This window comes from Dipodomys spectabilis, unplaced genomic scaffold, assembly GCF_019054845.1.
Source record: "Dipodomys spectabilis isolate Male_0828 unplaced genomic scaffold, ASM1905484v1 ptg000054l, whole genome shotgun sequence".
Lineage (NCBI taxonomy): Eukaryota > Metazoa > Chordata > Mammalia > Rodentia > Heteromyidae > Dipodomys > Dipodomys spectabilis.
The window spans coordinates 32,537,100-32,553,015 of NW_024870731.1; the positions used below are offsets into that span (position 1 = coordinate 32,537,100).

General features: G+C 44.2%; 1 protein-coding gene across 2 annotated transcripts in view; it reads right to left on the minus strand.

Moving 5' to 3' along the window:
• Positions 1 to 2,641: 2,641 nt before the first annotated feature.
• Positions 2,642 to 15,916, minus strand: part of Shq1 (SHQ1, H/ACA ribonucleoprotein assembly factor) — an 84,817-nt gene continuing 71,542 nt past the window's right edge. For both annotated transcript variants that reach the window (XM_042680192.1, XM_042680191.1), the window contains one exon: positions 2,642 to 3,930. In XM_042680192.1, the coding sequence (XP_042536126.1) occupies positions 3,357 to 3,930 (574 nt within the window). In that variant the 3' untranslated portion in view covers positions 2,642 to 3,356. The remainder of the gene's footprint in view (positions 3,931 to 15,916) is intronic.

Sequence of the window (15,916 nt, forward strand, 5' to 3'; positions counted from 1 at the left end):
CCATCATTCAGGTAGTGCTTTGGGAAATTCATATTGTTATAGGACATCGCTCAAGTTGTTTGGCAAGTTGTCTGGTTTAAAAACAAATCAAAGGCAGCCCCTTGGGGTGTGCTTTGGGTCACAGATGTAGTGTTGTATAGTGTTCTTAGCTGATCTTCAACAAAGAACAGGTAATGTGATATAACAAAGCTTGAGTCCCTGTGAACAAAGCGTAGGATAAATAATAGGGCTATGGAGTCTAAAATGAAGGAGTTTACTCACATTGCCCTTAAAGCCCGTGCGGATGTCCAATGAGCTTCTGATTTTAAGGGTTTATGAGAAGGACCACCCTCACCTATTCTTTGAGGAAGGGAGTTTTTCTTTTCTTTTTGGTCCGGTCGTGGGGCCTGAACTCTGGGCCTGGGTGCTGTCCCTCAGCTCTGCAGCTCAAGGCTAGCACTCTACCACTTGAGCCACAGCGCTACTTCCAGCTTTTGTTTTTCTGCTTATGTGGTGCTGAGGAATCGAACTCAGGGCCTCATGCATGCAAGGCAGGTGCTCTACCACTGAGCCGACTTCCCAGCCCGGAAGGGAGTTTTTCTGAGTCTCACAGAAGTAGATCTCATGGAGGATCTTCTGTCAAAATTCCAACATTAAGGACAGAAACTGATGAGGGAAAAAAGTTTCCATGGCTTTGGGCTGGGAAGGTGGCTCAGTGGTAGAGTGCTTGCCTCGCATGCATGAGGCCCTGGGCTCAATTCCTCAGCACCACATAAGCAGGAAAAAGCGAGAAGTGGCACTGCAGCTCAATGGTAGAACATTAGCCTTGAGCTGAAGAGCTGAGGACCCAGAGTTCAGGCCCCACGACCGACAAAAAACAAAAAAAAAAAAAAAAGAAAAGAAAAAAATGTCCATGGCTTTAAAGTTTGTGACCAAAGTAGGTTTGTTCAACTGGCTTGATTTTTGTAGTGGTAAGTGGCTGGTGTAATGGATGATGCATTTCAAACTGGCTTCGGGTCATGTGTGGAGTGGAAAGGCATTTTTCAGGCGGTCATAGATATTTTGAAGCTCTCCGGGGAGCCTGAGGAAAGTCTTGGACACGTTCTGACCAAGCTGTTACAGTGTTCAGGAGTTAACACGCATGCCAAATGGCACAGTCACCCCAACTATCATGTTCGTACAAACTGGAATTTATGTTATGAACAAATCCCTTGCAGTCTTTCTAAACCCAAAATAAAAAGGATCATACCTTCTCTTGGAATAAAAAAAAAATGCTACTGAGATTAGTGCCGATCAGATTTCATTGCATTTCCTCCCCAAAGCAAATTGGATTAACTCACCCATTCATTCTCCCACCAACTATTTATGGAGCGCTGAGAACGTGGTGCTGATGTTCAGTGGTGACAAGATGAGACACAGCCCCTCCTCCCCAGGAACTTATACTCTAGTAGGGATATGCATGCTTAAAATACAAATGGTGACTTAAGCTCCTAGGCAGGAAGACTGAAGCCAGACTAGATTGTTCTGGTCTGGGCATAACCTAAAGAAAAGCAGGCACAATATATGAAAGTGTTTTCAAGACACTGAACATTTGGTGATGAAGACTGATCCCAAGGTGCAGAAAACAAGGTGACACAGACTATAAAATAATCCTACCCAGTGCTGTGCAGGAGGGAAAATCCAGGCATAGCCAGAGCCATGGAGCCCTGGAGACAGAGCTGAGCACTTAGGAAGACCAAGGTGGCTGGAGTTTGTAGAAGAGGTTCCAGAGAAGAGACCTTCCCAGAGGACCCAGAGTATCTGGAGAGAGGTGAGGGTGGAGAGGAGGAAGAATAGAAGAAAGAGAAGAAAGAGGGAGGGAGGGACATGGAGAGGAATAATGAGAGAGGGAGAGAAAACCTGTCTAGTACTGGAGAAGAGTTAGGATGATGGACTGGCAGAGATGGTCAGTACTCGCACAGAGAGCAACGTCCACTTCCATCAGCCACGCTGGAAAACGCTAGCACTCATGGGACCTTGGTAGAAGAAGAGTCTGGAGGATAATCACTGCTGCCTAACAAATCACAAAAGCCAGATCCACAAGGATCAAACTAGAGCAAGTCACTTAGCTGCACCTCAGAACAAAGTGTCTAGAATATCAATCTGTAGGGTTACATATCTAGCACCAGCAAGATACAATTCACAAAGTTTGGCACTGGATCAAAGATTACAAGGCATGAAAAGAAGCAGGAAAACATGACTCATAATGAGGACTTACACCCAGACTTTATAAAGAACTCTCAAAATTCAGAAATAAGAAAACAAACAACGTCTAAAAAAAATTGGCAGAAGATGTGAACAGACACTTCAAAAAGACATGTGATGACAGATAAGCATATGAAAAGACACTCAACCCTGTCAGGCTTAGGAAAATGCAAATTAAAAGCACAAAGGGATGCCCATACACACCTGTTGGCATGGGAAGCTGAGAAGACTGACCATACCCAGTGATTAACGCTAGGGTGGTCGTCTGTGCTGCCGGGTATAAGCCAGTACAGCCAAGCCACCGGAAAACAGATCCACAGCTCCTTAAAACATTAAACGTATACCTACCATACGGCTCAGCAGAGCCACTTCCAGATATTTACTGAAGGGAAATGAAAGCATATGTCCGACAAAGACGTGTACACAAATGCTCAAAGCAGCTTTATTTGCAACCGTGCAAAACTGGAAACAACTCAGATGCCCAGAGTAGGTGAATCCCAGTAGGTGTATTCAACGAAATAATACTCAGCAATGAAAACACAACACAAAACAAACAGGCTGCCACTAGGTTCAATCTCAAAATAACTACTTGGAGTGAAATACTGACCTGATACAATAACACGTATTGCAAGATTCGATTTATGTAAGATCTGGGAAATGCAAGTCATTGCACTGAACACAAAGCAGATCAGTGGCAGCCCAGGGGGTGCAAGTGGATGGTTTTTGGCTAGAAGGGAGGGACAGATAAGAAAGCCCTTCCCCTCCACCCCTGGAGATGATGGACAAGGTCATGACCTGGGTTATGGTGATGTTTTATCTGGTGTATTCATAGATAAACACTCCTCACACCTCAAATATGACTACTTTCTCACATGGTCAGTATACCACTGAAAAGCTAAAAGCCAGCACTGGGCTCTGCATTGTGGAGTGCTTAGCACAGTTACACTTCGGAAAAAGTTCTTTAAGAACTTTATTTTTCAAGATATAACAAGAAACCCAAGGTATGAGTAATGTAAGAGTAGCTCACTGACAAATAACATAGGATACATGTGCTGAAATGCATCCAGTGAAAGGCAGTTAACAGCAGAAGCGAATGCTGCCCTAAGTCCCCACAGTGAACAACCCACGTGGGCTCAAGGGTCACCCGTCCCCACCTCTGTCCCGCATTCTGCTGTGCTGTCCCGGGCTGTGGAAACCTGAAGGGTGCTGCTCAGCTGATCCCCAAGCTCCTGAATCAATGGTCTGCGCTCCCGGGGGGCCCCAGAACAGGCCATCAGTTGACCCTGGCTGAGGACAGAGTCCTGCCAGACTGTGTTTTCGCGGACCTGGCCATCGCTGAGAAGTAGGGTGCTCATACCCGCCCCCGGAGAGGAGCCTTGCAAAGAAATAATGGGCTCTGTCTGGCCGAGCCGTGGCTGGTCTCCCTCTAAAGCCGCGTCCTTGCCATCACAGGATGAAGAGCTGTCTGATTCTTCCCCCTCCGATGACTCTTCTGCCTCTGATGATTCTTCCGCCTCGGATTCTCCCGTGGATTCTTCGCTGCTCTCGGGGCAGGGGCCAGGACTTGATCTGCCAGCTTTTCCTGATGTTTCTTCCTTCTGGACAAGAAGCGCTGCTGCCTCCAGTTCCTCCAGCTCTAACCCCAGCTGGGCCTTCGTGAGGGAGACTTCTTTCAAGGCTTCTGCAAGAGTACTCAGCTTTTTGGACCTGGACAAGAAGAGATATTAGGATTAAGAAGAGATATTAGGATTATTCCTTGATTAGCCTGGCTGGAGCAGAATCCCCACGCCACCCATCCCACCAAGCATAAACAGCAAACTTGGAAGATATACGTGAAAAAGGAGATGGGACAAAAGCATTATGAAGAAATGCAGGTTTTATGGTCTTGGAATAAGGAAGGCTTTTCTAATCATGACTCAAAATACAGAAGCCACAAAAGGGAAGCTTGATAAATTTAAGGAAATAAAAACTCCTTCTAGGCAAGAAAAGAACGCAAGAGGGGAGGGGAGAAAGAGAGAGAAGGAAGGAAGGAAGGAAGGAAGGAAGGAAGGAAGGAAGGAAGGAAGGAAGGAAGGAAGGAAGGAAGGAAGGAAGGAAGGAAGGAAGGAAGGAAGGAAGGAAAAGCAAGGCACACACTCCCTACCCTGCCCCATGATAAGCTACACCAAAAGGCTGACTTGAAGCAGAGAAAATCTTTGCAGCTCACAAGACCAGGCCCTCCTTCCCCTAACAGAGTTCTTAAAAGTGGATACAACAATCCAACATAACAATGGGCAGACATACAAGCAGACAATCCTCACAAGAGAAAATACAAGTGACATTTAAACACAAATTCATTATATACTGAGATACTGGCAGATTTTTTTTTGGGGGGGGGAGCTCCAGTCGTGGGGCTTGAACTCTGGGTCTGGGCGCTGTCCCTCAGCTTTTCAGCTCAAGGCTAGCACTCTACCACTTGAGCCACAGCGCCACTTCTGGCTTTTGTTTTTTTGCTTATGTGGTGCTGAGGAATCGAACCCAGGGCCTTGAGCATGCAAGGCAAGTGCTCTACCGCTGAGCCACCTTCCCAGCCCATATCGCCTATTTCTAAGGCTGTGAAGGGAGAATCACTTTCTTTTCTCTTTACATTTTTATACCAGTACTGGAGCTTGAACTCAGGGCCTGGACACTGTCCCTGAGCTACCCCTGTCTCCCCGCCCCTCCTTCTCTACACCCCCCCCCCCTCCGGCCCCTATCTCAAGGCTCATATTCTACCACTTGAGCCATTGGTTCACTTTCGGCTTTTTTTTGTGGTTAACTGGAGATAGGAGGTCTCACGGATTTTCCTGCCTAGTCCAGCTTCACACTATGATCCTCAGATTTGAGTAGCTAGGATGATGAATTTTGAATGGCTCATCAATGTCCCCCAAAGGCCCATGTGCTGAAGTCCTGGTCCCAGCCTGTGCCAGTGGTATCTGGTTCAGGCTGGTGGGAGGTACCTTTTAGGTGGGACCCAGAGGGTGCCCTTGAAGGGGATTGTGGAGTCCTAGCCCCACTCCATCCCTCCCTTCCTCTTTCTTTTTGGTTTCTAGGCACCATGAAGTAACCAGGCCTTTTCTGCCGCATGCTGCCACCATGACGTGCTGTCCAAAGTAGCAGGGCAAGCATGGACTAAAACCTCTGAAACTATTAGCTAAAATAAATCTTTCCTCCTATAAACTGACTGCCTCAGGTACTTTGTTACGGTAACAAAGCTGATTAACACAACGTTCCTCAAACATTTATTCCCAACAACCACCTGCGGAATCAGTTCCACTGGTGAGTGAACAGGTTCTGAGGGGCGAAGAGAGCCACAAAGGCCACATCCCAGCCACAGGGAACCCCAAACCTCAATGTGCAGCTCTTCCACCGCAGCAGAGCCTTCCACCAACACTGGGGCTCTATAAAGCTTTTTTTCCCCTCCTTAAGACCACAATCATTTGAGTTCTGCTTCGCATCTTCCAAACGTGTAAATTCTGACACAATGCCCAACATTCTCCAAAGGAAGCGTGACTAACACCTTTAGCTTAGTAACAGTAAAGGCAGTATACACCTAGGCTTTAACTGCAGAGGTTTAGAAAGGAGGGAAAATTGAATTACTTTTGTTAATACTGGGCTGAGGATAGCTCAGTGGGAAAGCACTTGTTCAGCATGTGCAGGGCCCTGGGGTCAGTGTGCAGATGCACAGGGTGATGGGGAAGATTGTTTTGTGAATATTATTGAATACGTTAGATTTATAATTCCCAAGTGGAAATTACTTGGAAATGTTATTGTCTACTACACAATGTTTCGCCCTAAGTGTCTTTTACAAATTAGATGCTGCAAGCTCCTCCTGTTACTCCTCCTGGCTCTTTTCAGGCAGCACCCCACTACGGCCAGGCTAACACCTGCCTGATGTCACAGACAGGAAAGGGGTGAGGAAGAGTCGTGTGATGCAAATAGGAATCATGCTTGAAATCAGCCAGGTGAATTTCTATCCTTCAGGCAAAAGCTTGTTTCTCACTCTACGATTAAATGTATATGTTTAAAAATAAAGGGCTATGTGTTCAGTTTTGATCTTTCACCAAGCTGATTCATTGCTATTTTTTAGTATCCCGCTTTTTGTAGTCCAAGCTGGCTACTTTCCTGATTAGCAATAAAGTTCTGGTATAAAGTATAAGTCTATAAAAGCACTATTCTAAATTCTCCCATATAGATTAACATTCCAAACTAAAATTGGTATTGAACAAAACTTAGGTCTACATATATAACAAAACAAAAAGGAAGCCTTTCTTTTGGGAAGGAATTAAACCATGACAGAGCAGTCATTTTGTTCTTTCAGCCACAGGTTGGTTCTAATCTGTCACTCCCTGTGAATTCTAGAACTTATGCTGTAATAATGGTGCTGCCAGTTCAGCTTCTTTAAGGTAGGCAGCGGGTATTCTCTGATATATTCCAAATGAACATAGCTAGCCCATGTGAAAAATACTGCCAAATGACATTATTAGACATCCAGACTCTTATAAACACCATTCTGGTAGATTATGAAAAGCTATGTGGAGTATGGGACATGGTTGTAGTGTTATCTTAAGTCTACATAAGGAGAACCTTTATACTAGAGTGAAGAGATTTAATATCGAAAAGAGATGCAACACATGTAGTATTTTAATAAAGTTATACTCTAGGGTTTTTTTAGAAAGTTACTGTAAACTTAATCCTATCATGTAACCTTTAAGAAATGTTTTCATTCTATATCTGTGGGATAATATCCTATATGGAAGATTTAAAAACTGATTGTTGACAAGTAACAGCAGATGTAACTGTCGGGAAAGCATAGTACATGCCTCTGCCAGGGCCACGCTAATAAGAAATTTCCTCGCTAACTTCACACTGGTAACCTAGGGCATAAATGGAAAGCAAGCATCCTGTTTCTCACCATAGAGTTTCATCTTCAACCACCAACCAAGTTCTCACCGCTTCCTGCAATAACTGCTTACCACAAGCTCTGGTAAATGACTAGGTTTCATTTCTTCTGCCTAAACCCAGTGGACTGCCAGCCAAGCCCCGCTGATGTCAGAAGACAATCCAAGGCCTGTTCATATGGGACAGCAGACTGGCTAAGACACTCCATTTTCTATTCACCCCTCAAACCCAATGCTTACAGTCTCAGCATCTATCTGGGACCAAGCAGAGTTTCTTCTTAAAGGGCACTGATGATAATGTGTCTTATCATTATTCCTGTCTACTGAAAACTCAGAACCAACTCCATCTTTAGGCTCTCTTCCCCATATACCTTTCTATACCTAATCAAAAAGGCTATGAAGCAGAAGTTGTTATATGATTCCTAGCTGGCATCTGAGAGCCGCCATAAAAAATAATTACCAACTGATATGTAGATAACTCAGAACTGTCTGCTGTTTTACTGTAGTAGCCAAAACTACTCCTAGCTTTGTCAGGAACAGAAACATCCAATTCCTTTGAAAAAGCAAGACATATTTAACTTGGGCCAATGCAATGACTTCTCATTCAGTTGCCAAGATGCCAGCCCTGATGTGGGCACAGGTGATAAGAAACACGTCATCTATGGATAGTCATGAAACCCTTGTATTTGCTTTCTATAGCTGCCACAGATGACAACTACAAAGTGGCCTTGAGTCCAAATGAAGGTGCCAGCAGTGATGAACTATATCCCATGTCTTTCTTGTAGTGTCCCATGGTACTGGCAACCACTGGTGTTCTTTGACTCAGTACAAGGCTCCCAGCTGCGCCTGCCATCACAGCATGTTGACCCTATGTGCCTGTGACTTCCCCTTCATACAACCATTTCCCGGGTGGCTTCTTAAGAGAACATAAATTGTGCTGGATTAAGGCTTACCCTACCTTACTGTGACCTCATCTCAACTAATCTGCGCAGAATCTACTTCCAAATAAAGTCAGATTCTGAGGCTCTGGGAAGGACAAGAATTTCAAAGGGACACATGCTTATACAACACATTACGGAACCAGACAGTAACTATGAACCAGACAGTAACTATGACCAGAAAAAGACCTTTTAATCAGCTTAAACCAGAGACTAAAATGTAATAGCAAACAGTGATGGAAGGTTTACACTTCACTCTGACGTACAGTGATGAAATATTTAGCAACCTGAATAATATGCAGGTTTTAACTTCATATACACATGGATTCTCAAGATAAAAAAATGGATCAAATACAAATTATATTACTCACAGCTCTAACAGAATTTGCTTTACAGCACCATCACTTTATGTTGGTCTTTGAGGAATGTTCACTAATTTTTACAGAAAATAAACCAAGGCATCATCACTTTTGTAAAAGGTTTCTCAGCATATGGATGCTCAAATGACCTTTTGTTATCCAAAACAAGGATTTTCCCCTAATTTTACTACTATTGTCAAGCTTTCTTCTTTGATTGTTAGTGAATGCCATGCTTCAAGCACAGCTTCTGAAGAACCTCTACTGCCTTCATGCTTTTGTCTAGGGCTGGCCTTGGGCTGTGGTCCTCTTATCTCTGCCTCCCATGTAACTGGGAACATGCCATGTTTGTTGGTTATGATGGGATCTGCCCTATTTGCCCAGGCTGGCCTAGAACCTCAATCTTCCTAATTTCTGTCTCTTCAATAGCTGGGATTACAGGCGTGAGTCCATCACACTTAACACCCTACCACTGTTTTTCTTTTAAAATTTATGATAAACCAGGCACTGGTGGCTCACACCTGTAATCCTAGCTTCAGGAGGCTGAGATCTGAGGATCACAGTTCAAAGCCAGCCTGGGCAGGAAAGTCCATGAGACTCTTATCTCCAATTAACCACCAGAAAACTGGAAGTGGTGCTATGGCTCAAGCAGTAGAGCGCTCACCTTGAGCTGAAGAGCGCAGGGATAGTGCCCAAGCCCAGAGTTCAAGCCCCATGACCAACAACAACAAAAAAATTATGACAGGCTTTAGTCCTTAAATAGAAAATGAAAATAAAAAAATGTTAAAATAGGTTTATTACTATATATCTGGTAGAGTGCAAGACAGATCCAAAAAAGAGTCTCTACAGCTGTAATCAAGTTAAGAGGCGGTGAGGTCACACTGCATGCACTGGGGGAGGGGTGCTAGTCCGATGCCTTTAGAGGTTCTGTCCTGGTTGGAATGGGGAGTTGGCAAGGACTGGGCAGGAAGTCCTATGGCTGTGCCTTATGACAAAGGCCAAGAGGAAAGTGCTCAGAAACATGCCCACCTCAGCATTCAACTCTCCCCAGAACCCCTACTCACACCTCTTAGGTGGCTACATGACTTAAATTGGCTCTACTGTCTTGCACTCACTCCAGCTTGTCAGATTTTGTCTAAGTGCCCCATGGAGATCTTTAAGAACTGAAATTAGAATAGGAATGCTCCTTAAGTAATGCTGAATAAATGAAACCACACATGAAAATTATAAGACGATACTTAACATTTTAGTTACACACAGTTCAAAAGCAGACAAAACCAACTGCCAGCAAAGAAATCAGGATGCAGGTCACGGGGTAGTGTTGAGAGAGTGCAGGAAAGACCCGCTGGGTGTCTCTGCATCACAACTCTGGGCCAGGTGGGTTCCTGGTATCTTGCTGTATGAAGGCTAATGACTTAAATACTTATAATCTGCACAGACTTCAGCAAAAATCGACAAAAAACACCCACCCATATTGGGAGTCTTGGAATCATCAGGCATCTGGAGGTTGGTTGGGGAGAAGGGGGTGGAGCCAAGTGTGTAGAGTGGGAAGTATGGGTGGCATCCAGGGACAGCATCAGCTTTCCCCAGGAAAGCAAACTGTTGTGACTCCTAATAGTTTACCCCTCACCTCAAAGTTCTTTTTAAAAGACAAGCATGTTCTTCCAAACTGCCAAGAGAAAGGTCCCTCAGCCAGCTCAGTATGTGTGCAGAGGACAGGCCACATTTCTTTGCACAAGCACACAGTTCACTGCTACTGAACTCATTCTTCAGGTAGGAAAGCACTGCCTTTGGGTCATTTCAGATGTTACTAGAAAAGACATTTTCTCCCAGGACTTGGATCCACAGACCACTCTTAATACCTTCCAAACTAAAGAATTTATTTTCTTTATTTTTACTTTAGTATTGTTTCCAAGTTTCTAATACTTTCTTTTAGCAAAAATCTAAATAGTATCACTAAGAATCTTTATTCTACTTGAGTACTTAATCAAAGGGAGAAATTTTACTTGACTTGTGTTCTATTAAACTTATTTTCTAAAAAGTTTTTATTTTAAAGCACATAAATGTTCATTAACACCCAATATCTATAATTGTAATGAAAATACACATGATTACAGGAGATCCCCCCTTGGAAAGAAAAAAGACAGCCATGTTAAGTTTTCAGGAGTTCTATGCATTATCATTGTAGGACACACAGTGGGGAAATGCTTTTGGTAGAGCTCAGCTGACTGAGGTTGGTTGCTGGGATTCTTGGCTCTTCAATTGTTTTGTTCACTCTTAATAGAAGAGCATATTTTACTAACACATTTCTCTGTGAAACAATAGTTAACTTAGATATTAGAATCAAATTCTGCAATTCAGGTGAACACTTTGATGAATTCTATTCAGGTGCTTGTTGACATAGGCTTCTATAGACAGACTAAAAGTGCATACTCTTAAATCTATAATGAAAGGCTAAGATTAATCAAATCACATGCTTTCATTTTTCAAGCTTCCTCTTCAAAACCACAGAAACTTCTCTGGCATTCTTCATACCTACCCTGGGGCTTCTTACTCTGTTTGTCATCTCCCTAGAAATTATACCATAGATTGTGCCACTTTAAGTTTACTCTCATCAGCCAGAGGTCTAGCTAATTAGTTTCTGAACCTCAATCCCTTGAAATAATTTTTTTTCTTTTCATTTCTTCCTCCCTCTTCTCTCTCTTTCTTTCTGTTTATGCCAGTATGTACCAGTACTGGGGCTTGAACTCGGGGCCTTGTACTCTTGGTTAGCTTTTTGCAACCAGCTGGAGCTCTACATCTCCACTTCTGGCTTTTTTTCTGGAACTGAGAGTCTTAGATTTCTCTGTCCAGGTTAGCTTTGAACCAAGATCCTCAGATCTCAAACTCTTGATATCTAAGGATTACAGGCATGAGCTACCAGCATCCAGCCCCGGAAATAAAATTTCTAATGCCTAAATTCAACAATAGACTGACCACGTCTTATCTGAAATTCTTGTACTTGTACTTAGACCTCCCGAGACTCCGAATTCTGAGCTTTTAATTTCCTCTCAGAAAGAAAGGACGTATGCCACAGGTGACCATGACTCCCAGCAGTGTCCTGTCATCAATGACCAGAATTTCTCAAGCCTGTCAACTCTTACGTCTTTACACGAGTTCATGCTAGAAGGTTTGCTGCCAACTGCCCTGAAAACTTTAATTTTCTTGAAGTGGTGTTGTGGGCTAGTATCAGAAACCATCAGACTGAGCTGTGGCTTTCCAGCTCACTGTCCCAGGCCCAACGCTGGTCTTTGAACAAATACATATTGACCAACAATCATATGTTAGTTATAGTGGGTATAACAATGGCCACAAAGTACAGTTTCTGATCCAAAAGATAATGTCTTCTCTATGTATGGCAAAGAAGTAGCCATGATAACCCAAAGCGGATGAGGAGAGAACATTTAGGGGAAAGAGTTCCATCTGACGTAACACGAAGGTAATAAGACTGCTGAAATCCTCATTCTTCCCAGGCTATTTTTTAAAAAATATTCAATTATCAAATTCTTTAAGGGGAGGGAAAAAAGCACATTTATTTCTGCTCTTCTGCCTGGAGTGTACTATCCTTAAGAAAAAGCCATTCCTCATTATTTGAAGGTATATGAGAATTCACCTACTCACTAACATTTGTTTGAAAATCAACCTCTACATCAGTATTTACTGTGCTTTTGTGGCCTTTTGATGTCACACCCAGGAGGTGAAAGCTTTGAGTTACCTGATACACAGGGCCCTAGCTGGGGTGGGAGAGAAGCAGAATGCCCTGCCTCTAGTTCAGCTTTGGCCTCTACACTCCAAACAAGTGGTTTTGTTGTTGTCGTTGTTTTTGTTTTGTTTTAAAACACAGTGCCTTGGTTTCCACAGTCGTGCTTTTTGCTGGTGATTCTGTTTTAAATGCTCCCCAACCTGATTCTGGTGTTCCTAAGGGGAAGAGGGCTGGACATAGCTTTCAGAGAAGGGCTTATAGTGCTGCTGGCCATGACTTCAAGGTAGAGTCAGCAGCGTTTATTAAATGCGGAGTCTTTAAACAGAAACACGCACATGAAAACAAGGTTTCTATTGATCAGCTGGTGGAAGTGTGGTGCCTACCCAGCAGCTCCCCTAGGAGCAGCGGCTCGGGTTTTTGCTAGTTCAGTGTTTGCAGCCTTTCACAGACCATGACTCTCAGAACAGCAGGAGTCAGCCACCAGACACCCAGGAGGTCAGCTATTTGGGCTTGGAATGGGGTGAGGGAAGGACAGGAAGAAGAGGCAGAGGCTCTAGAAAAGGATTAGTATTATCAACGGAGGCTGTTCTAAGGCTATGAGGAGCTGGAGAGGGGAGCAAGGCAGGAAGGAGGCTTTAGTGACATGGCATGTGGAAGCAGCCACTACCTCCAGTGTCACAGGGACAGCATGCAGGCCGGCACCTTCTCCTTGTTCCTCACTGTGCCGCATTGACTCTTTACCCACAAACTTGTACTCATGTACACAAACACACAATAAACAGCAACTAAGTTAGATACACAGTGTGCTGGGGAGTACAGGTATCAGAAAAGGCCACAGTTGAAAAGGTGCTCAGAGAGCAACTCAGGGTTGGGGACAATCATGCATGTCTATGCATGGTTAAGGAAAGCCCCACAAAAAAGGTGACATCAGGTACCAAATACACTGAGAGGCTGACATTGTGGGATCTAGCTTATTCTTGCCTTTAGCTATCGTACTTCTCCGCACCTTCCCTCTCTGGTTGATTACCTACCTAGTGTATGGTACATCCACTTCTGGCTCCTCATGTAGCCATTATGAGTCTCTAGCTCAAGTACCATCCCTAGACAACCTCTTATCAAACCTTCTGTCCAATTCTGGGGGCCAATTTGAAACTTGAATTCCCATTTGCCCACACTCATACTCTATAATCAAAGCCTCAGCCTGATATCCAGCCCGCACTGTCCATGTGCATGGAAAGCAATAACACATCACCTCATTTCTTCAAAGGAAGACCCAGAGGTTTAAGAGAATGCAAGAAAACAATTTTGGCTGGAATTTCACATTATAAATATGAGCTGGATAGCGTTTTATATTATAAATATAATAAGCTGTATCATTTTACAACTAACATAGCTAGGAAAGTAGTTATATAAGCATTCAGCCACTAGAAACACACCAGGTAATGACTTCATCACTTGCAAGCACGTCTCCCGGATGAGGCCTAGAGAATGTAAATGACATCAGGGAACAACACAGGGGAGTCACAAATCCCAAGTACTAATGTTCTCCTGCTGGCCTTGGCCTCCGGGGTTTCAAATTGCTTCCACATATATGAGCCTGGCTGATCTCATCCACCGTGTTAGGAGGTAAGAAACTCTCCACACTCCTTGGATGGCCAAGTGTTTACTCTCCAGAGCCACAAGAGTCATATGTGGCCTGATTTTCATATGCATAGACCCATGTTGGTAGGCTGGACCATCCTCAGAAGCAGTAAGGCCACTTCCGTAAATAATGTTAACTGATGACATAAAAGTTGACCAAGGTGCTGGGAGCCAAGGCTTGTTAGTAGAACCACCATAGAACCAGTCCTTCATCATGCCACCCATACTGGACAAGGCACTCATGTATGTACGTCTCCCAGGCTAGTTTTATCAAACTGAAGCTATATTTGACCTAGTCCACATTTTATTATAGGGACAATGACTCTCAGAGATGAGCGCTCCAGGAGTTTGCTGGCCATCTCTAAAATCCTGCGTTCACTTAGTCCTCAAGAATCACAGGCAAAAGTCTATAATTAGAACTGAGGAGTTGCCAATATGTCCCAGTCAGACTCAAATTGCTATCGACAAAAATTACTGACTACTAAATATAAGAATGAAAGAGTGGCTGTGAGAGATTATTTTACTAAATATAGGAACACACAATACCATTTAAACCTCCACTGTGAGAGGATGGTGATTAGAACCAAACCTGTTGGCTGCCGGGCATTTCGTGTTCCTACAAGAACTGGATGCAAAAGCCTAATTATGGTTTGATTCAAAGGATAGTATTGAAATGACTGAAATGTTTCCTGCTTAGAACAAGAGCCACCACACTCTACACTCTGTGGAAGCAAACCCAGGCCCACAAAGAAACAGGGAGCACAGAGCTTGGCTTTGATCAGAGCTGCAGACCCCACCTGCCTAAAAAGGCAGAAGCTCTTCACTCCCTTACTCAACAACACAAGGAATCAGGTGAAATGCACTGAGAGGGACACATTACACCCATCGCTGACCCTGCTGCAGGCAGGAAGAACTGCCTCTGCCTTGGCTTTGATTTTCCAAAACCTGAGCCTGAGGGAGAGGCAGCAAGACTTTCTTCTTGCCTACTGTCCGGAAGGCAAGGTGCATTAAGATGGTACCTGGAGGAATATCAAATGCAGAAGAAAAGGGAGTAAATAAATAAATAAGCAACACAACAACAGGCTAAATGTGGAGAGCTGCTGTCAGCAGCTAGGAAGGAGATCAGAGCCTTACACAAAGGTAACTAGGTTTACACACAGGACTCAGAGCGCTGCTGTGATCTTTGTCATGCTCTTAGCCTGCTGTGTGCGACAAAGTCTGTGCTGGAAGCCTGCCTTCCTCGTTCGTGCACTTTCTGTTCCTATTGTTCAGTGGCTGTCTGGAAAAGAAAACAACAGGACTGTGCTCCATGCTCCTGCAGGGAGCTGAAAGTAGCAATGCTGGAGCTGTAGTTTGGTCCTTGACAAATATATGCAGATTGTTTCCTGTACCACAAGCCTCCTCTGTGCTAATGGTGAGCCACAGTAGGCCTTGAGAACAAGGTTCAAACTAAGCCACCAGGCTGACAGGCCTGTTTCTCACCAAAACACCCTGGAGCGCTGTGGCAGCATCCAAAAGCCACTCTGCTCCAGTGCAGTCACTGCTGCTACCCAGGTGCCACATGGCCTGAGTGCCCAGGATTGCTAGGCATGCTGCTAGGCCCTTGCAATCCAGCAGCAAAGAAAAAAAATGGCTCCGATTTGCCTAGGGCCTGCAGTGTGTCTGGAACCCAGTCCAACATGAGAGCTCCTATGTTAAGCCAAGGCCAAGGCCACAAACTCTGTGGCTGCAGGGCCAGACAGATGGAGCCTAGTGGGTAGATGGGGGTCTGTGACAGAGGGGAGAGCACTTGTCCTACATAATGGGGACAGCTGGCCCTAGCTCCAGCCAATTTTGCCATGTGGGGATGTGGGCCCAGCAACTGCCAGTACTTCTATGATTTCAAGAGCAGCTGTAAATCCAGACTTTTCTATAAAATCTTCCAATTTTTAAGTGTTGACAACTAATTTAACTTTTCCTAAACTTACTGAGAGCTAAATGTGACCCAAGGGTCTCTAGCTTGCAACTTCGTACTTGCAGATCTAGTTTCACCTCTCCATTCCTGCGTACCCTATGGGCTCAACACATAGACCACCACTGCAGGGTGGTGATGACACC